The following is a 24392-nucleotide window of genomic DNA, read 5'->3' as shown; positions in this document are numbered from 1 at the left end:
TAAACTGGACTTGCCAACTATGCTACGGAGAAGAAGAAAGCCATGCCGTTCTGGCCCGCTGCCATCAACACTGGTTTTCCAAATGCCTGCACCATTCTGAGAAGTGAGGACGGGCCAGGGTATGTTACCTTTACAGGAAATATTTCCTGTCCAAATCCGTCCAAACGTTCCACTTCGTTGATGTACATAAGCTCAGCTTCGGCGGGCAGGATTCCACTAAGACCAAAAGAGCAGCGAAGGAAGAAATGATTAAGGGCAATAAAGTCAGTGGAAGCTCCTATCCTCGTGGTGGCAAATTCCAGAGCTGTGGTTTAGCTCTCGTTTCTGGGAAGAGCAATCATCACCCGACTGCGAGGGCATCCTGCATTACTAAGGAATTCATTAACATATTCCCCAGTAGGCTTTTACTTAACAGGGAATAATGAGAGGAAGGTAAAGGATTTAATTAAGAGCCACAGCCCTATAAACACTAAATAATTATTCCAGACATCCCTGTGAATAATGTTGCCTGCTTTAAAAAAAAAAAAGAAAAACAGAAAAGAAAAGAAAAATGAAAGAAAGAGAAAGTTGACGAGGATGCTATTTTGGGAGCTAAGTGGCCATGACGAGAGAGCCCAAGACCACTGCAGAGGCCCTCTGAGGTTGGAAGGGAAGGGTGTTTGCTCTCCCTTGGTCCCAAAGAGCTCCAGGTGGCCCTGATACCAATCTCCCAGAGCTTAAGTTAAAATCTCCCTCCTTTTCTCTCTTGATCCTGACCTTCCCCCCAAAAGTTGCTCTGGAGGTCTTCATTCCTAGCACAAGCAGTCCCTGGCTTCCTAGATCCATCCACCCATTTTTAGGAAGGTCACGGAGAGGAATTCTCCTGGCCAACAACTCCACATCTGTGTGGGCCTGTTGGTGCTAAAGAAGAAAAGGAAGCAAAGAAAGGGAGAGAGAAAGAAAAAAGAGAGAGTGAGAGAGAAGAAAGGGAAGAGAGGGCAAGCAGCCCAATTCCCAAATCTACACACACCTCCCAGAACAGAGCTGAATCACAGCCTGGAGGAAAACAGAGCTGTGTTGACTCAAGTCAGGGGCGGGTAGCAGGGAGCTGAATGCCTCCTGCCTGCTGCGGACAGGACAGCAGCGACGTGCTGGGCCCTCTGCCTACCTTACCTGTGGGCTTTGTGTTCCTGGGCAACCTTCTGTGTCAGCTCCTCCAAGACAGCCTCCTCCAGAGCCAAATCCTATCCGAAGAGAAGGCAGTTAAAGGCATTCACTAGTTTGCTTGCAAACCTTAAAAGCTCTCTTCTGCAGAAAACATTCCTAACTAGCCTTGCTTCCTCAATCTCCCCTTTATTCCTTCGAACAAAATATTGCAATTTTTAGGACTGAGGGTTCATTTTTACTTTCATAACATGGCTCTCTACTGTAACTTAGGCTATTTCAAGGCATATTTTGGGTTGCCACCTAAATTCTGTAGGGCCCGGGCATAGCTCTTTTTCATTTATCTTTTCCTGTATCTGCCTAGCTCTCAGACTTACTTGTATTAAAAAATGCTTTGTAAGTACTTACATGTTTTTAGCAATCAGGGTACAGGCAAATGAGTTTCTAGGCCATCAGTCCTTCAAAAGCTGAGCCTAGGAAGAGACTGTGCCTGGCTTTTTTGTCCACCCTCATGACACCAGCAAACTAATTCAGAGCCACCTGAAGGCAGTGCAGGCTCATTCGGATGTCACTTGACAGCGTGTAAAGCAGAAGAGGCCAGGACGGCTAAAACCTCAGGAGAGCTCTATAAGATAACAGCTGTCTCGATCAACTGCATCCCAGGCCCCCGGGACCACTGGTGTGCCAGCTCCCATGGGATTAGAGCCAATGACAGACATCTCTTCCCAACTCCTCTTCAATGACAGTAGAAGTATTTACAGGGCTTGTTAAACATTTACCAGCAAAGCACCGTCTGGGGTGGAGAGATGGAGTCTGGAGGAAGAAATCTAAGACAGGAAGACCAGAGCAATCAGTTCCTGAGACACTGACAGATGTGGTGATGCTAGAGCCAGCTGCATCCCTTGTGTTGGCCTGGGGAGGCTCAAGCCATGGGGCCAGCTGCCTCCAACATTCCCAGGGAGCAGCTTCCACAATCCAGGGCTAGCAAGCACAGAGGCAAAGAGAGGCGTGCACCACTTTCCTCTGAGCTCCAGAGCGGGTATCAGAAGGGGCTCTGAGCTGTGCATCCTGGTAAGGCCCGCTCAGGCTTACCACAGACATGGAAAGTGGGGGGACAGGGCTAATGTTTTGGCAGAAAACATCCAAAATGCCTCAGTCCCTTAATTCTAGAATACCATTTGTACAAAGATTACCTCCGATTTAGCAACTTTTCATGGATGAAACACTATCTCCAAAAAGGTACACCTCAAATCTGCAAGAAACATCCCCTCTCAAATCCTGAAAATGTGAAAAATTAGTAATTTTTGAAGCTGGAAAATGAGAGTGTAACTATATAGTGGAAATTCTCTAGCTCTGCAGATGGTCGTGAGAAACCTGAGAGAAGATGGAGAGAATTTCCGGCAGCTTTTATTTTTCATGTGTTAATTGATTGATTTGCTGTTTCCTGTTCAGCCATCCACTGAAATGACTCAAGTCTGTGATAGGAAAGAAGCTTGACATTTTCAAATTTACACTGTGGAATAACAAAGATACCACATGGCTTAGAAATTTAGCTGTGTGTGTGCATCTAGGTATTGAGTAGTCATAATAACCCGATACCAATTTTGAAAAGCTAATGAAAGGCATGCGGCAATGAATAAAATGAAGAAAGATAAGTGAAGATCAAAAAGTGCTTCATTAAACCTCTGCTTCTTACTTTCAAAGAGGAAAAAGCCCCAAGGTACCCCTCTGCTATTGTACTCAACTCAACCGCCTCCATCTGCGTCCGGGGCCTCCCTGAGGTATGTGCCCCTGCCACAGAGACGTGCGAGAGTGGCCCCACACGAATGAAAAATGGCAGCGTGCATGCCTGTACACAGCTGCACACCTGTGGAGCGCCTGTGTACTTAACTTTGTTCTTTTCTCTGCTGCAGAAATGCCATTTGACAAATTCGGTTACTTTATAAGATCAAACACAGCCATTCATTCCATCTTCCCTCCCCCACCAAAGGAATGCATTCTTCTCTTTGAAAGCTCTAGTGGAACCAAGCAGAAAGTTTACAACCTTCCATGGCTCCCTACTGCCTACTCAATTAGGTCAGCACCTGGGCCTGGCATTCAGACCATTCTTCAACGTGACCCAGCCTTCCCCTCCAGACCTCGTCTCCCAAGGGCTCAAGGCTTCAGGTAAACTTTCTCCTCCCAACACAGACTGCTTTCACATCTCACTCACGCTCATGCGTGACCCCTCCTGCAAGAACCATCCAGGCCCATCACATCGTGTGAAATGTCACCCCATCCTTCAGGTCCCGTCTCAGCTACCATTCCCTCGACAGGGCTTCCATCTTCCCCTGGCTGGATGTAAGCCTTTCCTCCCCTGCGCCTGCCCCTTCCGCTCTGTGTGTGCCTCTCTTACCGCCCTTACCATAGTCTGCCGACTGTGTTTCTTACCTACTTATTTGCATACTCATGCTTTATCCTTGTCTCCCTCCCTCTACGAGATGACAGGCACCTAAAGTCAGCAGTTCTTCTCCATGCCACTTCCAGGGCTATCAGAGGGCTTTTATAAATGCCAGCTTCTAAGCTCTTCACATACAAGTTAGCGATCAATAAATGTTTGCTGAACTGAACTCAATGTGTAATGCGAAAGTTTCATATTGTCAAACAAGAGTGTTTAATTACGCAAAACTGGTTAATGACTGTACCCTCTGCTTGTCCTCTGTCTGCTTACATTTCAAAATGCATATAGTATTGTTACCTGGAAAGCACACTCTTTAGCATCCTTGAGCTTGCACAAAGGGGCAGAATAATAATGTGGATAATAATAGTATGACGATGACAACAACTAAACACTTCCTGAGAAATTTACCATGCCACAAGCGAAGTACTTCACATGCATTCTCTCCTTTCATCCTCACAATCGGACTAGGCTTGTTAGCCTCATTTTCAGATGAGAAAACGGAGGCTTCAGTTAAATAACTTGCCCAAGGTCGTACAGGCAAGTAAGTGGCACAGCCAGGATGTGGGCACAGAACAGCCTGAATCCCTTACCCTAAACCTCCTGACCGCGGGCCACAGTGCATCCAGGATAACACAGGGACGGGGGGAGCGGATAAAAATTCACGACTGATGGCAGAAGACCAGGGATATTCACGATTCAGATATGCACACTGACATCAGCTTCTGCCATGTCATCTTCAGTGCCATCCAATAGGACTTTCTGTGACGATGGAAAAGTTCTGTATCCAAGCTTTCCAGTACAGCAGCCACTAGCCACATGTGGCTTCTGAGAGTTTTTTAAATGCAGCTAATGCAACTGAGGAACTGAATTTTCAATTTTATTGAACTTTTATTAATTGAAATTTGAATGGAAACAGCCACCTGTCACTAGGAGCTACTATCCTGAAGAGGGAAGTTTTAGATCCAAGAATAATCAATATTTGTCGTCCATGATGTGACGTCACAAGGTCTATGCTATTTAAATACCTGATTTGCTCAGAGCCCAGTGGAGACAGAGGCCTATTCTGAAAAGCGTCTGATACACAAAATAACTCTTTTACTGCTTTTTAGAACTTTAACCTGTCAAAGCATTTTCCCATCTCCAGACTCATAAATAGCATGCTGGTGACTGCCCATGAAAATTCTAAATAGCACCCAAGCCTGGTCTCTGCCTAAAGGTTATGTGATGAAGACCTTTAATGAGAGAAAGGTGAAAAAAGATTGTGGAAAATTATCAACCCAACTCATCGTCTCCATTTGACACAGAAATGCACACTCTCTAAAATTCGAAGGTAGGGGCTGTCCTTTCCCCTAACCAAGGCCACCGGAAAACCTCCTGACTTTTGAAGCCAGCTGCTGAGATGCTCATTCAAGCATGTTGACACTAAGTCATATGAAGAACTTCTCCAATAATTAATATGCTAATCTCTTTGAACAGAGGTTGATTTAATGGTTAGAATTAATAAGGCATAAAAAACAACAGGCCCAGTAGATAATACTGTTTTCTTGAAGGGAAGAAGAATAAGGATAGAGTTATTCAAGAAAAGTTAAAGAAATGGCAGTATTTTCCTAAGCTATGAGTATATAGTAAGCTTTGGACCAATTTAAATGCATCTCATGCACTCATATGGATAATAATGCAGCTTTACTCATCCTTGTCTCTTAAAACTTAAAACCTTTGTCAGGAGACACTCTATTCTCTCCCATATGCCACAGCCGATTAGATGCCAAGTTCTACCCATTTCACTTGAAAACTATCTCCTGCTTTGCTTTCTTGTTTTTCTTTGCTGCCAACACCTAATTCACACCTCTTGCCAAGAACACCACAACAGATTGTCATCTGACCTCCTCCCACAAATGGTCTCATTGCTCTAATCCAGCGGTTCTCAAAGCACGGGGTCTGCAAACCCCTGGATGGAGCCCATGCGTTCCTACTCCTCAGGAGTCTCAGTCTCATCTCCCACCACTCCCCTCCAGCACCAGTGAGCACCAGTCAAGACTGACCAGCTGACGCGTATCCCATCACCCACGCCACCCTGCCTCTGCTCCTTCTCTCTCTGTTTCCATCATTCCTTGCTCCCTACCTCTCTGCCTGCTGCAATGCTGCCCAACCTTTAAGATGCAGCTCACACACCCTATTAGTCTTTAAACCTTCCCCAACCCGCCAAGCACAGGTCACCTCTCCCCACATAAAATCCAGCCCGTACTTTATTACACTTGGTTTTGATTCTGATTTTTGCAAACTTCATATCTACTCAACCACTCTGTTGTCTGCCTGGGAACAAGCACACCATTTCTTATATAACTTCATCCCCTGGGGGTTAGTTATCCAGGTCAGGGCTTTGGGCAAAACAGTTGATCAAAAAAATAGGTGGTGAAGAATCACGATTTCTAAAATCAGAGCCAGAATGTTGGAGCTCTTCCCTAAAATGGCTTTTCAAAGGTTTTAATCTGTCCTCATTAAACCTCTCCTCATTTACTCCAAAGCTACCAAAAAACAAATAAACGAAAATTCCCCAGGGATTAAAACCTAGCTTCATCCCTAATTTAACCCAGGAATGGACATTTTACTCCTTTGACAAACTTTTATGAACACAGACTATGTGTCAGACAACAGTGAACAGACAGAGAGGGTCCCTGTTTAGGGACACAGAGCTGACATTCTGGCTGACAATAAATAAATGAAAAAAATAAATAAATAAAATGAATAACTTTAGGTACTGAAAGAACTCTGAAGTGCACACATCAAAGGTGACTCAGCAGGAAGCGTTTGACGGTTGGAGTGTATCGTATAGATGGTCAAGGAAACGGAAGCCCTCTCTTAGGGGGCAATATTTGAGTCAAGACCTGAATGACGCGTCCTAGGAAGATCTGGGGCAGCGCAATCCAGGCAGAGGAAGCCCAAGTACAAAGGCTGTGGGATGGGAACAAGCTCTGGGGGCTCAGAAAGGAAGAGAGCCCCAGTCAAGGCACTGGGGGTGGGGGTGGGGGACAGGAAGCGTCTCGAGGTGGGAGGGGGCATCTCTCCATCTTGGCGTTTTATAGCACTCGTCTCCACTTTATAAAGGAGCGGACTTTCCTCCCCAGGGAAAAGATGTCTGTAAAATCCTCCGAGATTTTTCAAAGGAAAGAATTAAACATCCAAAGAAGGGAGAAAATTAATTAAGAAAAAGGAAATTACACTTACCATAGGAAATAGGACATATTCTCTGAGGAAATCTTGAGAATCAAACTGATTATAGTCTCCAAAATCAGCTGAGAAGAAAAGAAGGGGGAGAGGTGTTTATTACATGAAATTAAAGATGGAATAAGATAGGGTACACTTACCACCACATTTGTTCTTCCCACTTCATCCTATTTCTGCATTATTATGAAATACAAACTGTGCCAAGACGTGTTTGATATTGTTACCACTTTTACTTAGCAATACTGTAAATATAATGTGAGCACTGCTGCACAGTTTTCTAGAAAGAAGGGGGAAATTGGAAAGTGATTCCTTAAAGGAGATTTTAAATTTTTAAAACAAACCTGTATTTGTCTGTTTGTTAAATATGCATCAATACGTATCTTAGGAATATCTGCCAAGGGGACTTTTTAACTCAAGGTTAATTTAGAGAACTAAACAGCCAAACCCATCTGCATCTTTTCATATATCTGCAGCTGGAAATTCCCTCTGTCAATCACCCTTGGCAAGCAACCCTGCAAATCTTTCCACCTCCTAAACAACTGCACACGGAGCAAGATGCCAGAAATTCTGTTTTGTCCTGTTTCCATCTCACAATGGTATGTCTGAGCACATGCAAAAATGAATACAGTGAGTCTATATCACAAATGTCTTGCTCCTAATAATCCTATTCATTCTTTAAAAAGAAAAAAACAGAGGACAGCCCAGTGGCTTAGTGATAAAGTTCATGTGCTCTGCTTCGGTGGGCCAGGGTTCATGGGTTTGGATCCCGGGCGTGGACGCACACACCACTCATCAAGTCATGCTGTGGTCGTGTCCCACGTGCAAAGTGGAGAAAGACTAGTACAGATGTTAGCTCAGGGGCAATCTTCCTTAAAAAAAAAGGAAAAGCCAGCGTGAAATTTTAATTTCATGTACAAGATTTAGCATCATGTAGACATGGATTCAGGTAACTTTAAGGAAACAAGAGGTACAGAATGTAAAGATCCACACAGTAAGGCCAGTGTAAAGACATGGCTGAGAAGGCAAAGACCCACCTACAAACTCAGCACATACTTCATTATCAATTAGGTGAGGTATTCAGGAAGAGCAAAGATCATGCACTCTGCCTATTTTCAAGTTACGTCATCAGTTATCATATTTCATCACACCCTATATCTCCTTTGATGTATCTTTCTAACTGCCCAACAACGGTTCCCAAGGAAAATTATTTTACAAAGCTTGTAACTGGAGGAGGTTTCAGCAGACTGAACAGCTGGCTTCAAGGACCCAGTGGAAAGGGAATTCAGAGTTCATTTCACCAACTTCACTCAGCCTGAAAGCTATCACTAGTGTCCTCTGATATATCCAGGACGCTTGGAACAAGCCTAACGATTGAAGAGTGAGAGGAAAAAGAGAGAAAATAAAGCGAATGGGGAAAAAAAGCTTTTTCAAAGGAGAAAGACTCAATTTGAAGATGGGGGACGTAACGGATCTTTCCTTTCTCCTCCCTCTTGAGAGTGTCTCCCCCCTGATTTCAATGATTTTTCTGTTATAACCACCGACTGTTCCGTTATAACTGGGCATAGTTTCTTCCCTTTCAGTCTTTAACTGGACAGACGGGATACAAAATATTTTGTGTACTCTCACCCACGGGGTAACAGCAGAAGCTAACTACGTAGGAATCGTACGTCCAACAAAAATTGCTAAACTGCTAACACCCCGGAATGAAGGAGGCCATGCAAAGGCTGCCTCTTTAGACGTTTTAGAACCCAGAAGATTCAACTTCAGTTCAGTCTGGGATGGGAAGTTCCGTTCACAGCTTCTAGAACAGCAGTCCACAGAGCAAGGACTCAACAGCTGGCTGGATTACGTTCGAACATTAATTGATTTTAAAGAAAATAATGACTGAAAGGGAAACACGTTTCTCTTAAAAAATTACATTATCTCTTGTTTTCAATATGACTAAAGACAATTTAACCACCACTCAATAAAGAGTAATATATAAATATTTTTTAAATTATGTAACATATTACATAAATATATGTAAAAAAATATATAACAATTTAGAAAAGATAAAAATAGCTGTCTGACAAATCTAAGTAGGACAGATTAAAAGAAGAATTCGCTCCAATACATGTTTGTTGTTTCACATTACAACTGTACGTTTTAAATTTCTCTCTTTGTGTAAGAATAAATGATACTATAACGTTTAAAGCTATCACACTAGAAACTGATGTGAAAGTCACACAGTCGTTGCCTTGAGCCACAAAATATGACCACATTGGGCAGTGGAATAATTCTGAGAAAATGTTCCATAAACCCTGAAATGTAGCTTTAATTAAAGGCAGGATGAAAGCTGCTATTTCTTCAAATAAAACTGAAATTACACAAGCATGAGCAATTTTGCAAAGGACTTTGAGAAATCCACCATCCTCCCGCCAAAAATCACTAACTCCACATTTTCAATGTAAGATATCTTGAAACGAAAAGCGGGCATGACTAAGGGATCATTTAAGTAAATCTAACTTTCCCCTCTGAGAGGCCAGCAACAGAGTAATCAAACAGGAAGTGGAATTTCACATGCTGGTCATCACTCTCTCTTACCTTGTACAGCTAAGCCGGCCAGCCGAATCACCTGTTCCAACGTACACCGCAACCGCCCTTCCAGCACATCTTTTTTGACTTGCAGGTAATACTGATATCTGTTCATGTGAATAGAGAAACAAATAACCTTAAAAACACATACTTGGAATGTATTCCCACGACACTGATGTCTCTAGATGTAAAACCCTGTGTACACAGCAGGATACACAGGTGATGTTGATAAAGGTCAGCTCTATAAAAGATGGAAAGTGACCTCTGCCTGTGTTTATCTTTGTTTGATGTGGCAGGTGGCACATCCCGTTCATTCTGAGTTTGAGCACGTTTTCATCAAATCATTTCATTGTGGGCCAGCAGGATGAATCACTGATAAGGACCAGTTCTTCATAACAGAGATCAAGAATGAAAATGCTCTTCCACACCTGGACACCCACAACAACACAGCTGCCAAAGCTACATTCGACAGTGTGCATTCCTGAAAAAATACTGGAAACACAGCATTTCTTCAACGCAGAAGTCTGGTAGGTTGGATGACAAAAGGGCCAAATAATCTGGAATTCTGCTAATGGATAGGATAAAGCTTTTCAGAGTGTGGTTCACCCTACGTGTCTGTGACTCATAAAAATTTAATCTAATGCAATCTCGAGCCTTCCAACCTGAAGTACTTTCTCAAACCAGCAAAGTGCAGACGGACAGAACGTGCCCATACACAACATCAAACCCCAGAGTAGACCACCATTCTCAGAAGCTGATTCACTGTATTGTTTCCTTGCCAATAAAACTGCACTCTTAGAATCACCTAAAAATTTAGAAATCTCCTCACACCAAACCTTTACTCCCCAGGACTCCACCTCTTTGACCACACTCTTAAAACACGGTCACCTCTACAACAGCCAGACCTTCGTAGCATTAATTCCTGGCCAATACTAACGACCTTTTTGCTCCTGGTAACCATAACTCTCTGCTTTTTCCAAACTTTGACATGTCAATCAAGGAAACTCAGGAGTGAGCCAAAGCCCACCTCCTTTGGAAACTGGCAATCAGCGTTCAGAGCTAACCATCGCTGGCTCCAGCTTGATATGACAGATATCATTGCACCACGATCTAGCGCCTGTCTGAGGGGAGCATCTGGCTCTACACCCACTCCAGCACAGTCTCTACTTCTTCCATCCTCTTGGGTCTACCGGACAGGGGAAAGACAACCATTTTGTCTCTCAAGGGAAAAATCGACACTCAAATCAGAAGGACCAACACTTGGAGTTACTTAAAAATTCTTTTTAGTCAAAATTAATACATAATAGAAAAGCAACCCATTTTTCCTACTCCCATCCTATCTTTGACCTAAAATATCCATAGTCATTTTACAGGGTTCACTACTGAATCAATACTTTTACTGCCTGTCCATATCATTTGACTAAGTTAATTAATGTATATACAAGCGTCTTCGCTGATTTTCAGAGATAAGTCCCTGATACGTTAGAAAACCTTCGTGCCCAGTCACCACCACCCTGAGACCAGTGGACACTGCTTCACCTAGTCATTGCGTCCCTAACTGGTTAGAGGCATCATGGATTCTAAATCCCACCAAATAAGAACAGAGGTTATATATAAGAACTTGTGGTTAAAAGTCTTTTGCCGGTAACAAAGTAGCAGTTCTGCTGTTTCTGAATGTGCACAAACAATAAGGAAGAAATACTAGGTAGGATACTTTTAAAAACCCTGTGAAACTGAAGGCACTGTGGGCATGTGTGGGTGTGTGTGTGTGCGCGTGGGTGTGTTTGAGGGAGTTTTTGGCAACAATACACGATGGATGGAAAAGGGGAAGTCATGACCTGCCTCTTCATTCTTCATAGGAGAGAGTCAGAGTAAACGAAAATATTTTGAAGCAATAATTGTCTATGAATTTAAAGAAACATCAAAAGAGTAAATCAAAATATCGAAGTCTAAAGAAATCTGAATTGCTACAGTTAAATATGCCATGGTATCTTCTGGCTTCCTTTTTCCCCCTGTTCACTAAAGTTAAGCCCCTGATCTTGGGCGCGTTTTCAAATGTTTCGCCCAAATAAGTTAACATTACAGAAGGGTGGTCCCATGTACCCCCATCACCCAAGTCCCTGCTGTTTGTCTGATTGTCTCCATTCCAAGCGGAGAAAGAGAGCAAGTCTACATATGGTGGGTGTCAAGCTTCCATAGTTTCATTTTGCAAACCAAAAGCTTCAACAAAAACGCTTTACATTCACACCTTTGCTTCAAGGAGTGTGCACCCTGTCAATTATAGGCAAATCTCAAGGTTTTATAGACTTATTTAAGGAACAGATTTATGTCTAAAACCAGAATGTAACAATGCACACTTTTTGTTCATCTCCTGGGAGAAAGCTCAGTAAAACTTTAACTAGGAGAGAAAACATGTGCTTCAGAAGCTTTCTTCTCACACCATGTAGCACGTTTCCTGTCTGTGTTCTTCATCCTTCCTTCGAGGTGGCTGTTCCTCAGCCCTCTCTGCCATGCTCTTTCATTGTTCCCCAGCCTGTTTCTTGGTTTTCTTCCGGCACCTGTCTTGTGCTTCTGGGCCAGTTCTCAAGAAAACAGCAAAAGGTCCACCCATCTGTATGCGGGAAACTTCCCTTCAAGAGACCTCAGGAATTGCCTGTGAGTCTTTTATGGAAGATCTCTTAGTTTATCCCCAGCTGGTTCTTAGACAGGAGAACACCCTTCCGTGGAAACCTACGCAAGCAAGTGGTCCTAGGTCAGCAAAAGATCTTTTAAGCGCCAAGCATTCATTGTGAAAGCGGATAGGTCTTTGAAGAGAAGCCACTTAGAATCTGAAGACCAGACTTTCAAAACTAGGGGAATAAGAAAACAGCGATGAGGAAAAGTGTTAACTTCATCCTCTTGCCAGAAAATCCCCCTGTGCCTTTCTTCAGAAAAGTTAAAGGATACCAAAAAACAAATAAACAAAACTACCAAAGAACTTAAAACAGAATCTCCGGATCGGGATAGAAAGGAATTTTAAAGTTTACTGAAGAAAGGTACAATGGGATTCTGAAAACAAACAAACAAAAAACCAGAAGGCACAATTTCAAGGTAGGAAAGGATGGTGAAGCTCACCTACTCCTCCTAATCATACAATGTTTGAATCTCTTCCACATGACATTCACTCCTTCCCATCTCAAGTGGTTTCAACTTATTTTCTGCTCTACAAGCCCATAGATATTAATACGTACTCCCTAAGCACTTCCCCCACATATAAGTCGGCTGGATGCCAAGGGACACCCTAGAGAGGTCGGAGAAGGCCTTTGACTTACAGGCATGCTCATCATCTCTTGGACCACTGCTGTCATGTTTGTCTCTCTACTGCACTATTATGGGTTCAATTTTTAAGACCCAACAAGTGAAACATTTTAAAAGGTGTCATCCTGGCATTATCTGCCATAGCCAGAGTCTTCTTACGTCATGTTGGAGGTGAAAATGCTCAGTTGATATCTTTAGGAATAGACCACCAACTAATTAATCCACAGGATCCAGGAAAACACTAGTTCTAGCTTTCTTACTCTGCTGATCCCAACTTTCATCTACAACTATCACTTCTATAATGTACAAGCAAATTCCAGATCTATCCCATCCTAGGTGACCTTGAATCCCCAATCCACTAGGAAGCAACAGCAGGATTGTTCCTGGCCACTTAGGTTGGATGTAGGTCTGTACTGGGATACAAAACCAAAGAACTGAAGAATGCAGTGCTCTTTCCTGGAAGCCATCCAGACTATGAGAGACTCTGAGCAGCGTTAATGACATGGTGCTATCACCACACGAGACTGTGGATATTACCATACGAGACAGCAGAAACGAGGACAAAATTTGGACCACTTTGGAAATTGTTTGCTTGCTACATTTTTGCTCAAAAGGCACTTATATAAAATATAATAATTCTATCTTACATGAAACTAAATTAGAGAATATGAGCTGAAATTCTATTTCTAGAATGTTTGGTTTTTACTTATTTTTGATTAGAGATTTGATTCGAACGGCAGTAAAATATAACAGTGAATCCTATTTTGGAAACATGCAATTTCATGGAAGTGTACTCCACCCTGTCATAGCTTTGGGTGGAGGGGAAAAGAAAAAACCAGCCCTGGTGCCAGGAAAGTAAGTATCTGCCAACTTTCCAAACGGATCCTCTTTGAAAACCCAAGCTCACAAGGAAAACTCTTGAATATTTTTCATATTCAAAGACCTGGAAATAGTCCCTCAGACCACTGAGGTCCGATGAATGGTTTTAGCTTAGGATTCTGCTCCCCTCTAAGAACTGGTGAACATAATTTTGCTTGTTGAATCAACGTAAAAGTTTTATTTCCAAAGTTTTTTGTTTTTAATCTATAGAGAAGATTAATTTATGCATTCAATGCAGGTTTCACTGGGCGAAAGAGAAAAGGCTTTCTGATAATCAGTGATATTAAACATTACAACTGGAAACCGACAGACGCTATGAACCAGTCTCTGGAGGTCTCATCTGGAATACTTCTATCCAAGCTCAAGAAAATAAGTGGTGTTTACATGTTCCTTCCTCCCCCGAAGATTCTGAAAAGAAAGTTTTAAAAAATGCCATACCATGTCAAATCAATAGAGCATTCAGTACTCTGACAGTGGTATCAAAGAACTCTTTCAAAATTACACCCCATAACACTATCCTCAACGTTTACAGATGTACAGCTAAGATCTTTAATCTCTCTTTTTAACTCATATATGAGGAATTTATCTAAGCACTTATGCAACTATGTTTTACTTGCAGGTCTGTTAATACTTCTCAGATTGAGAAATTCCATGTGCTGTTCTGAAAAGTATGGACTGTACTACCACAGAACCACAAACAGACGAGAGGAACTCCGAGCCCAAGTTCACACTGCTTTTAAAATGTTCCTCCCACCCCTCCCACAAGTGCAATATTCACTCCGAGTCCAGTTTGGCGGAAGTGCCTCAGCAGGGAAGTGCCATGAAAATGAGCAATCCTGAAGACCTAATTTGGGTCATGCTTCTACTCAAGGACTCCACATCCTCACCATAAATCATAAAATGATGGAGACAGAAGGGAGGTAGGCCATTACTGTTCCAAATGTCTGCTCCTGTTCTCCATGGGGCTTCCCCTCCAAGAGGGTCATACCTGCCTACCTCATTAACTCTGCAACTAGCCATAGGGTCAATGAAATGTGGGTGGAAGTGACATGTGCCACTCCCAAGCAAAAGCCTTCTGAGCCAGTGTCTGGTCCCGTCTCCGTTTCCCTCTGCCCTGAGACCTGCAGTGTCCAGGCAGGCACTGCTGCTCGGTTAGCCTGAGCCCAGGGAAAGAAGGTAGAGGATACAGTGGACAGGTAAGGTGAGCAAGAAACAAGCCTTTGTTTTTGAAGGCCATGGAGATCTGGGGGTCATCATATATGTTGCAGCATGATTGAGCCTAAGCTATTTCATAAGGGAAGGATTTCAAAACCCAAGTCTAACCCTTTCATCTTTAGAGAACAAAATTGTGTTGAGCGAGGAGAATGACTTGCCCAAGGTAACAGTGCTCCTTGAAGGCAGGGCCAGACACACCAGGGCCTAGAGCTCTTCTACCACACAGCAAGCACACAGGCGATAAGAGTGGGATCTGATTCCCAGCCATTGCAGACTAGTCATCAGTTTCAATGAAGTCTAAAAACAAAAACAAAAATAAAAACTCCACTACCTGGTGATATTTATGATCTCGATGCTTCTAAGGAAGGGCTTTGATACCCAAGCTGCCCTCCCCCATCGTTAGATAGTCTGTGCCACAGAATATGAGGCAAATATCGACATGAGGAGCTTTTTGTAAAAACATATGACAGGACAAGTTTCATAGCTTGAACCACAAATTATTCAAGATCTGTTTTCTTCCCTCAGCAGCAGCCTCTGGGATATTTCACGTTCCTCCTCCAGAGGTAGAAGGAAGGGAAAGAAGACTGAACTACGTATGCATTCGAACTACTTGTCGACAACTTTATAACACACAGAGGGACAAAAGTAAAATGGAGCAACGGGGTCTCCCATTGTAGGCTCCTCCCTGGAAGGAGGGCTAGATCCAGCAGCAGGGGTACCAACGGGGCCCAAAATGTGTTTTGTTTTTTTTTTAAAAAGTAAATTGCAGTTCACCATCACTGTCACACCCAGTCCTCGCTCTTGCATTGAGTAGCCTCATCCTGTTGCTATTCTAATACTCCCTGATGATGCGGTATGATCAGCACATTTCACTCGTGCATTATTCTCGTTACCCCCATTGCCCAAGGAGATCTGAAAGAAAGACAATGCTGCTTTTCAGTTAACAATGGGTTCGTGAAAGCAATCTGGAAGCTGCATCCACCGACCTGCAGGATCACTGTTATTATCATACAGCTCCTGTCTGCCTTTCCCTCCTACAGTTCAAGGTCAAACCAACTTCTCTCTTCCCTTGTGCATGGTCTGTACGAGTGTGACAATTTAGAAGGCAGGGGTAGGGGACAAATCAATAGCACCCTTAAATTCCTCAGTCTGTGCAGCCTTTCCATAAAAGTACTGGGGTCTTAGAACGAGAGAGAGACAGACAGACCGTTTTGTCATGGTTATTACTAAGAAAAGGGTGAGACCTAAATTGCCCTTTCCTCACTAGAAAACGCCCTTCACAATTAACAATCTCAGAAGAATCTTGCTCGAAGGAACTGGAACCCAGGACAGTGCAGTATGTACCAAAGCATTAGCATTGCTCTCTGGCTGACATTATTTTGGGCAAATAAGAAATAAATGGACAAAGTTCTGTACTACAAAAGACAAAAAAGAGGGGACTGAGGACAAGCTGTCCTAGCATTCTGGGGTACAGGACAGCAAAGGAGCATAGTTTTCACTGCTAGATGGACAGAGATACCAACAGGAGAGAAACAGCACATTCCATCCATTCCAAAAGGTGTTCACAGCTGTAAATCCAGATAATGGACAAGGTGGCCCACCCTGTTCTCCGTCTGCCAGGGCCAGATAAACAGTGCGCACGCAGGCATGCAACCAGATAAACCTGAACGCCCACCTGCCTCTGTCCCTCCATCCTCCAAACCCCTGGGAAGAGTTCATTTATGATGATTCAAGGATAATAACGTGTTTGGTGCCTGACCCATGCACTATCTAAAAGCTTTTATATTTAACGACCCTTCAAACTGACAGTCAATTAAAACCCTGCATTGTCAAGCGGACTGCAAAGTCAACACTCCAGAAACTACACAAAATTGAAACAAACCAACAAGAGGGAAAGAAGGGAAAAGACTAAAACTATAACTCGACAAAGATAACCTTAAAAGGGAAAGTTTTTCTTCTAGACTTTTTCACACCACAAGCCAATACGTGCGTGTGCATGAAAATACAAACATGTGCATATACTCAAACACATACGGACAGGAGTGCCTTGGCAAAAGTTCCATTCCAGAAGTTTGCAACGTTCATCGATCAATACCCTCTTCTGCCAGAGATACCTAACTTCTTACGGAGACTCCCTAAGTTTCAGTGAGTCAAAGGATTGCAATTCTTTCCTAAAAAGGATAATGTTTGTTTAAATACACACAAACACACACAAGCCTTAACTACTAGTGAGAAAAGGCCAATGATAGCAAGGTGTTGCCAAAGAGAAAAGCATGCCACAACCTGATCCTTGCTTTCTGCTCTTGAACTCTTGCATTAATTATAACAAATTACAGGGAATCCAAGTGCAGTTTATAAGTACAATAAACTCCCTAATAATAGCCTATCATTTAATCAGGGGTTCTCTTTGAAAAAGCAAAACTCATTCTCTACAATACATCATAGAGGGAGAGAGAGTACCCTGATACCACTTCTTTCTGTCCCCTTCTATGCTATTGGGTACAGATTCCTTTACAGCAATAACATTGATGGGATTTAAAAGAGCCAAGTAGGTTTCACTGCTGTGGGGTGTGATGCCCTGAAGTAGGAAAACCAGACAACAGGAGTAGAAATACCTAGCCTCAAGACAAAATACTGACGGGCCAGCCCAGTGGCGTAGTGGTTAAGTCCATGGGCTCCGCTTAGGTGGCCCAGGGTTTGCAAGTTCGAACCCTGGGTGCAGACATACACAGGACTCATCAAGCCACATGGTGGCAGCATCCCACATACAAAATAGAGGAAGATTACTACAGATGTTAGCTCAGGGACTATCTTCCTCAAGAAAAAAAGAGGAAGCTTGGCAACATGTATTAACTCAGGGCCAATCTTCCTCACCAAAAAGAGAAAAGAAAATACTGTCCTAAAGTGTGTGATGTTAAAATAGAATCTGAGTCTGTTTTGCTCTGCCTTAAAAATCTCCAACGAGGGCCAGCCCAGTGGCACAGAGGTTAAGTTCGTGCCCTCTGCTTTGGTGGCCCGGGGTTCGCTGGTTTGGATCCTGGATGCAGACCTATGCACCGCTTGGCAAGCCATGCTGTGGCAGGCATCCCACATATGAAGTAGAGGAAGATGGGCATGGATGTTAACTCAGGACCAGTCCTCCTCAGCAAAAAAGAAGAGGATTGGCAGTAGATGTTAGCTCAGGGCCAATCTTCCTCAAAAAAAAAAATCTCCAATGACTTGGAAAACAGTTTGGCAATTCCTTAAAAAGTTAAACATGGAGTTGCTCTATGACCCACAAATTCCACTCCTAGATATATACCCAAGAGAACTGAGAACACGTGTTCACACAGAAACTGGTACATGAACAGAGACAGTATTCATAACAGTCAAAAGGAGGAAACAACCCCAATGTCCAACAGCTGATGAATGGATAAACAAAATGTGGTCTCTCCATACAATGGAATATTATTTAGCCATAAAGAAATGAAGTACTGACCCGTGCTACAACATGGAAGAACTCTGAAAATATTACGCTAAGTAAAATAAGACAGACATGAAAAGCCACATATTGTATGATTCCACTCATATGAAACGTCAGAATAGGCAGATCCATAGAGACAGAACGTAGATTAGCGGTTGGCAAAGGCTGGGGTAAGGGAGAACGACAGCTAATGTTTTGAAATTACATAGTAGCAATGGTTACACAACTTTGTGAATATAAAAAACCACTGAATTGTATACCTTAAAATGATTACAATGGTAAATTTTATGAGAATTTTATCGTGACAAAATACAACATCCAATAACCCTTATCAGGAAAAAGTTCCAACTCCTGACATAGCACACCAGGTGCTTCACGATCCACTCAAAACTACCTTCTTTCTAACTTCATGTCTCAGCACACACCATATACTTAGGTTTACTGTGCTTCCCGAGGTCTACCATGTTCTTTCCGGCCTCCTTACTGTTCGCTCTCCCTCAGCGCCCTTGCCCATCCTCCTCCATTTGGACAATTACCTACTCATCCTTCAAAGCTCAGCTGAAATTGATCTCCTTTCGTAAAGCTTCCCACACCCTCTCAACCAGTTAAGGGAGCCCTCTCCCAGCCCCACCACACTTCATCCAGGCCACTCCTGCACTGTCATCAGCACCCGCTCTCCACCATAACCTCCTCACAGACTAGGGACTGGGTCTTATCACTTAATGTCAGTACTTGGTACTAAGTAGACACTAAATAAACATTTCTGGGTAGATGAAATATTGACAGAGCAACAAAGATGAAGGGAGGGTGGGAGACTTATCAGCTCATAGTGAGACTATTAGCTGTTATTTCTGGGGTATGAAAGAGGCACCTAAAAGTTTCAGAACCGTAACCCATCACATATCAAGCTGGAAGAATTAAGAAACTTTTATTTTGAGGCAAAGGGAAAAAATATTCCTTCAAAGACCTATAATAGCCAACACAATATTGAAGGAAAATAACAAAGTTGGAGGAATGATACTATCTGACTTGAAGATTTATTATAAAGCTACAGTAATCAAGATGGTGTGGTATTAGAGAAAGAATAGACAAACAGATCAGAGGAACAGAATGGAGAGCCCAGATATAGACCTCCATAAATACAGCCAGCTGATCTTTGACAAAGGAACAAAGGCAACACAATAGAGCAAAGAAAGTCTCTTCATCATGGTGCTAGCACAACTGAATCCACATGCAAAAACATGAATCTAGACACGCATCTTATACCCTTCACAAAAATTGACTCGATATGGATGACAGACCTAAATGCGAAGTGCAAAACCATAAAGATCCAAGAAGATAACAGAGGAGAATATCTAGATGACTTTGAGTATGGCAATAACTTTCTAGCTATAACACCAAAGACACAATCCGTGAAAGAAATAGCTGATAAACTGGACTTCATTAACATTAAAAACTCCTTCTCTGCAAAAGGCAAGCCACAGACTGGGAGAAAATATTTACAAATGACACATCTGATAAGAGACTGAACCAAAACATACAAAGAACTCTTAAAACTCAACCATGAGAAAACAAATAACCCAGTTGAAAAAAAGGAGCCAAAGACCTTAACAGACACTTCATCAAAAAAGATACACAGGTACAACTGAAACTTCACAAGGTTGTTAACTATCATAATCTTAACAAAAAAAAAAAGATACACAGATGGCAAATAAACACATGAAAAAATGCTATTCATCTGTCATCAGGGAAATGCAAATTAAAACACTGAGACAGTACTACACAGCTGTTAGAATGGCCAAAATTCAGAACACCGACAATACCAAATGCTGGTGAGGATGCGGAGCAACAGGAACTCTCATTCATTGCTGGTGGGAATGCAAAATGGTACATTTGGAAGACGGTTTGGTGGTTTCTGACAAAACTAAACATACTATTACCATACAAACCAGCAAATGTGCTCCTTGGTATTTACTCAAAGGAGCTGAAAACTTACATTCACACAAAAACTTGCACACAGATGTTTCTAACAACTTTATTCATAATTTCCAAAACTTGGAAGCGACCAAGATCTCCTCCAGTAGGTGAATGGATAAACTGTGGTACATCCAGACAATAGAATGTTATTCAGTACTAAAAAGAAAGGAGCTATCAAGCCATGAAAAGACAGAGGAACCTTACATGCATATTACTAAGCAAAAGAAGCCGATCTGAAAAGGCTACTGTATGACTCCAACTATATGACATTCTGGAAAAGGCAAAACTATAGAGACAGTAAAAAGATCAGTGGTTGCAGGAGGGAGGATGAAGAGGCAGAGCATACAGATTCTTAGGGCAGTGAAAATACCTGTATGATATTATAATGATGAATACACAGTCATGCGCCGCATAATGACATTTTCGTCAAAGACAAACCTCACATATAACAGTGGTTCCCTAAGATTAGTATCATATAGCCTCGGTGTGTAGTAGGCTATATCGTCTGGGTTTGGATAAGTACACTCTATGATGTTCACACAATGATGAAATCACCTAAGGACGCATTTCTCAGAATGTATCCCCATCATTAAGTGATGCATGACTGTATGTGATCACATATTTGTCCAAACCCATAGAACGTACAACACCAAGAGTAAAACCTAAGGTAAACTATGGAGCTTGGGTTATTATGATGTGTCAGTGTAGGTCACCCTTGGTAAAAATTCTGGTGAGTGATGTTGATAATGAGAGTTTCTGCATAGATGGGAGCAGGGGGTACAAGGGAAATCTCTGTACTTCTCCTCAATTTTGTTGTAAACTAAAACTGCTCTAAAAAGTCTTACCAAAAAAAACCAAAATGAAACTCTTCCATGGTGGACCACTGGTTTACTTGTAAATGGTTTAAACTGTTTTCTGAGCTACCAAGCAGCAAAGAAGGAACTCAGGGCTGAATCACAGTCAAGAACCAATTACAGCATGAAATAGACCCTCGTGGTGGGCAAAAGGAGCACAAATCATGGGGGAATGAGGCTCCATGAGGATTAGCGTAGGCAAATCCACTCCTCTACACTGTCGCTGTCAAATGCGGAGCCTTCTCCTTCTTACACTAGGGATAAATATGTGTTGACTCATCAGCACAAACTACACACCTGTCTGCCCTGAAAACCATGTGTTCATAACATTATCTACAACTCCACTGTGGGAAAAAGCACTTTAAATTACATCTGGAAGCTGGGTGAGTCAATTGCCCAAAGATCTGTCTTCCTGGTAAAGAGCCAGGTTCACGGCTAAGAAGTCTGCATAAGATTCTTAAAAGTTTGGTGAGCGAGCAGGTGGAAAAGCAGTCCTGTTGTTAGCAATTTGCCTGGTCTGAAGGAGAAAATAAATAAAAATCAACGAATGTGAGGCAAGAAGATCATCTCTGTGGATGGGCATGAGTTATTCCCTACAAACTCTAATTAAAGATAGACCTACATTCTCACAAGTGAACGACTGTCAAAAGAAGCCAATTCTTCTGTCAACGAAGTAATGTCCCAGAAATGAGTAGGAAATACTGACTATGGCATTTATAAAAGTTTCATGAAGGAATGATGGAATGAAAGTAGTTAAATATACATTCCTAGAGACTATGGTTGAAATAGAAGTTCTTAGTCTATATTATATTAAGCCATACAGCTAGAAACAAGGTATTGGACCATTACTAGTAACCAGGAAACTCAGTACGGATGGAGTTGAATGGGGAGACCAATGGGTACCAGGATTCCATCTTTTTCAACCTAGTTTCCCTACCATCAGAGCAGAAAAGCATGAGGAGGAGGCTTTCTTCAGCTCTTAAAAATGAAATGTGCTAGTCTATCCAACTCTCTCACACCTGCTGGACTGAAGAAACAACCTAAGATTCTATATTGACTAAAAGGCAAGAGACAAGCCAGGCCAAGGCCTTCCAACTATGAGGACCTTCAGTCTGAGATGCGTGTTGGAAGGGAAAGATCTGTCATTGATGGTGATTCTTTTGTGTCTTCATGGTGATGGGCTGAGAATCGTTCCTGCCTTTAGCTGTCTTCAGTTGATTCTGACACCTCAGTCCCCTGTGTGAACAACACCATCCACATCCCTCCCTCCAGCATCTCTGTCATCAAAACCATGGCCCCACTCAAGTTCTGTCCCTAACTAAGAGCTAGCCAAGTCTAATTTTACCCTCTGGCTGCTGTTTTTACTTATTGACCAATCTAAGTTTTTCATATTTTTAATCACTGGGCTTCAGGTATTAGTGCTTAAATTCTGCGGGTACCCACTTATCCCATGCTCTTTTAGTCACTTCATGCACTTTTTCTCATATTCACAGCTTAAAAATGTCTGAACACTAAAAGAGCAACCCATGTTGAAAGAATATTGCCCAAAGATTTTAAAACATTGACAGAAAAAAGAAAAAAAAAAAACTACACAAGCTAGATGGGATATTCATCGGAAGTAGCGAAATAGCTGCTATTTCTGCCCAGAGGTCAGAAACAGAGGAGATGCTTTGAGACCCTGCTGGGTGACCTTCATAGAATAGACTTGTCGTCCCATCCCACCCCACTTTCAATTTGGCCAATAAGACCCATGTCCAACCCCTCCCCAATCACAGCACTTCAGTATCACAGACTTTCTGTATTTCTAGCGATGAAAGGCTCCTCCAACTCTATTGAGTCCAAAAGAACTTGAGGGCAGGGACCATCCCTCTTTGCTCAATAATTCACAGACCCAGATCTTAGATTTGGGAACTATGCAGAAAGCATTATGATCATTCACTGACTCAGAGAAACCCAGAGGGTAAAAAGAATGTTTTGGAAGTTAGCCACGCAAATAGTTGGCATAAAACAACACAGGACTCAGTAGCAAAACAAAAACCCCAAAATCACCTAAACTCCAGATATTGCATCATACAAAGCCTTTCCAGAGCCACTGAGTTGGAATCATTCATTCCACCCGCTGTGTTCCCACTGCATTTTGTAACTCTAACAGGGTACTGATCAGGCAATTGGTTTAACTATGTGGATCTGTTCTCGCCTCCTTGACTATTTTATAAGCTTGCTTTGTTCATCGTGGCATTCCCCCTCAACACCTGGCATACAGTAGGTCTTCACTGTACGTGTACATGAGAGCAGGACATCATGACAGCTTATATGATGTGGCCCTCCATCAAAGCCAGTTAATTACAGACTGGCTGAAAGAAATTTTACACCGTTCCTAGGGTTCTCTGAAAGAAATAATAAAAACACACTACACGTCTATCAAAAGCTTTGGAAGACTTAAATTCTCCACAATTGAAATTTTAAACAAATTTTCTAGATGTTAAGAAATCAAAGGATTCAAACAATCCTTAATAATAACAGTGTTTTACATTCATGGAGTTTTTTCCAAGTGTTTTCATGTGTAATATTTCACACCATTTCTTTAAGATAGTCACTATTTCCCATTTACTCACGAGGAAATGGAGACTCAGAGAGGAAAGGTGACTTGCCAAGTCTCCTGATCTTACAGCCAAGCGCTCTTTCGTTACAACATGGTGCCTCTGCAATAAACTGGCAGTCTCTGTAGTTTCTATAAGTCTAGGGCATAAAACTGAAAGGAAAAATTGGGAGGAAGAAAAAAACTATGGAAGATTATATACACATTACAACACGAATCCCTGGTCATTTACTGAATTTCTGCTGCTGGAAATGAATACTTTTCTTCTGCAGAATCTTCAAAAGCAGTTGAGGATATCAAGTGTGGCAACAACAGACAAAGATAAAATACCAAACCAGCAAACATGTCACTGCCCAAGAATCTAGCATCTTCCTGTGCTGTGATTTCTGCCAAAATTGTGCTTGATATTTTCAGGCATGAAAATGTCTCTCTACAATTCTTCTTTTCAAAGCCCTTCTGGGGCTCTAGGATTAAAGGACTAGATACGTCTTTTGTTGAATGCAATTTAAAAATAACTTTAGATGGCCTTTCTTCTTTTAGAGTCGTAATTTTCTACCCGCCTCAGTCTCTACAGGGCAATCTTTACAACCCCCAACACATAGTAAGCTTTAAGGTAGAAAGTGCAATTTCCTAGAGAAAAAAATGATGACCCGAAGTGACAATGGACTACACACAGGTGGAAAGAAGCCCTTTGTTTAGTATAGGGACAAGGAAGGGGGAGTGTCA

At 42.2% G+C, this 24392-nt stretch overlaps 1 protein-coding gene across 3 annotated transcripts in view; it reads right to left on the bottom strand.

Annotated features, from left to right (window-relative positions):
• Window positions 1-24392, bottom strand: part of PTPN14 (protein tyrosine phosphatase non-receptor type 14) — a 173959-nt gene that overhangs the window by 45022 nt on the left and 104545 nt on the right. For all 3 annotated transcript variants that reach the window (XM_023640732.2, XM_023640733.2, XM_001488273.7), the window contains 4 exons: window positions 9392-9489; window positions 6809-6876; window positions 1153-1223; window positions 129-216 (listed from right to left, as the gene is read on the bottom strand). In XM_023640732.2, the coding sequence (XP_023496500.1) occupies window positions 129-216; window positions 1153-1223; window positions 6809-6876; window positions 9392-9489 (325 nt within the window). The remainder of the gene's footprint in view (window positions 1-128; window positions 217-1152; window positions 1224-6808; window positions 6877-9391; window positions 9490-24392) is intronic.

Source organism: Equus caballus, chromosome 5 (assembly GCF_041296265.1).
Source record: "Equus caballus isolate H_3958 breed thoroughbred chromosome 5, TB-T2T, whole genome shotgun sequence".
Classification (NCBI taxonomy): Eukaryota; Metazoa; Chordata; class Mammalia; order Perissodactyla; family Equidae; genus Equus; species Equus caballus.
This window is presented reverse-complemented; position numbering and strand designations above follow the sequence as displayed.